A 1956-nucleotide genomic window follows, 5' to 3' on the forward strand; every position below is an offset into this window, starting at 1 on the left:
TAAATAAAAAAAAGGGTTAAAAATAAAAAAAAGTTCAAGTAATTTTTATCCCATCAATCTTATCTGGAGTAAATTCAGACAGTCCGACTATCGTCTAGTGGCTAATCGTTGTGATTTGGCAACACATGATATTAACTAATCAATGTTTTAGGCCCTACTTTAATCCTTCATACTCTTTATGCTGGAAAGAAACCTTTCTTGCTTATTTTAGCCCGTGCATTTTGTCATCAAGGATTTTATAACCTTCAGGTGCAAACTTGTGATGACATAAGAAACACAAGGTAAATATAGCAACACATAAAGAAGCTTGATTTTATGAAGTTGTCAACTGGGCCAGCTGACCGAAGGCTGAGGGAAATGAATTGAATTTCTAACACTTAGCGCCCTAGAACTTGTACGGCCACTTTTAGGGTTAGGAAAGTGGAACATCTATTCTATGTGCCACCCTCAATGTGTAGAAATTCCATTGGGTGGTATATAGAGTGGTCGTCATATTCTTTCATACACAAGTACGTTGTTGATACAATCTTAGTTTTTGGGAAATTTTGCCATGGGAACTTCGTGATTAGGTTTTTGCTCAACACATTGACGACGTTGATTTTTACTGCTGTGCACTCTCAATGTGTGTAAACTTGCTGAGGACATAATTTAGTGTCTTTTGGCAAATGTTCAAAAAACAATGATCTTTGCCAAAAGACACTAGATTGTGCCCCCAGAAAATATTCACACATTTGGGAGTCTGCAGCAGCAAAAATCAACTTTTTTTATGTCTTTGAGCAAACAATCTCTAAGCCGTAGTATCCTGTGGCAAAATTTGCCTAGCTTTTTATATCATCTATATAGGTGAATCATAAAAGACTCTGATTTAAGACAGCATTGTATGATTTGGATAACCCGGCAGTAACATTTATACTTGTATGTCCAAAGTGAAAAATATTTATTAGACTCATGCTAGACTACTTTGAAAATTTATTGTTTTATCAGCTGGATGCTGCTCTTAGATTGTCGAAGCACTCTCATATCATCATTAAGCAGTTCGAGTGTACCTGGTATACTTATACCCCCCATGTGCTAAGTTAGAATTATATTGTCTAAATCTATGTGATAAATTATGCTTAACTATTTTCTTCTGCGGTGAATAATCCAACCACATAATCATGTCCACCGAGTTAATAAACGGATCTCTGTCTGATTAACCCACAAGAACCCAGCAGGCAGCCATCTCGGAAAGATACATCCTGTTATATATTACTGTCGCTGTGAATTAATGAACTAGTGCTTGTTGTCTACCTTTTTCTTTTTCATGTGATCGGGAACTAGTTGCATTGCGGGATTAGCCTTGTGACTATTTCTTCTTTTTGTGCAGTCGGGAACTAAGTGAAATGATGCAGAAAGGCAAAGCAGCGCAGGTTGCCCAAAAGAGAGTCAGTTGGAAGTGGAGCAAGACGAATCGAAGGAGCATGTTGCTGATCGAAGGCAGCCAAATGCCGTGCTTGAGCATGGGTTGGTGGTGACAGTCGAGGAAGTGGTCTGCTGCTGAATCGAGGAAGTGACAAACTATCGCCTTACAATTATTTCAAGTAGTATATTACTGCCAAAAGAGCCCTAAGTGTGGGCAAATTAACAACCGCAATTTGAACCCTAAGTGCGGGCAAATTTACTTATTAACAACCGCAATTTGAACGGATTAGCTAGCTACGAACACGGAAGGTCGTCGTTGGCTGATCATTGTTAGCATTTTGCGTGTGGAAAAACTAATCGGCCAAACACATATATAGAAGAAAAAAAGAGAAAGAAAGGCTGCTTTGGGGGCATGTTTGCATTTGATAGAGGCCAGAGTCCTCTCCATTACTAGGGAATCCACGTTTAGTACTAGTCAGGAATCTTTTTAGTACCGGTTTTGCAACCGGTCCTGATAGTTCAGTACTAAAGGGTATTAAAATTTTTTTACAAAAT

At 38.4% G+C, this 1956-nt stretch overlaps 1 protein-coding gene across 1 annotated transcript in view; it reads left to right on the forward strand.

Moving 5' to 3' along the window:
- LOC101753626 overlaps positions 1-1553 on the forward strand; it is a 12253-nt gene extending 10700 nt beyond the window's left edge. Inside the window, exons 2-3 of the mRNA XM_022829586.1 lie at positions 1367-1424; positions 1518-1553. Of these exons, the coding sequence (XP_022685321.1) occupies positions 1367-1424; positions 1518-1553 (94 nt within the window). The remainder of the gene's footprint in view (positions 1-1366; positions 1425-1517) is intronic.
- Positions 1554-1956: the final 403 nt, after the last annotated feature.

Source organism: Setaria italica, chromosome VIII, assembly GCF_000263155.2.
Source record: "Setaria italica strain Yugu1 chromosome VIII, Setaria_italica_v2.0, whole genome shotgun sequence".
NCBI classification, from domain to species: domain Eukaryota; kingdom Viridiplantae; phylum Streptophyta; class Magnoliopsida; order Poales; family Poaceae; genus Setaria; species Setaria italica.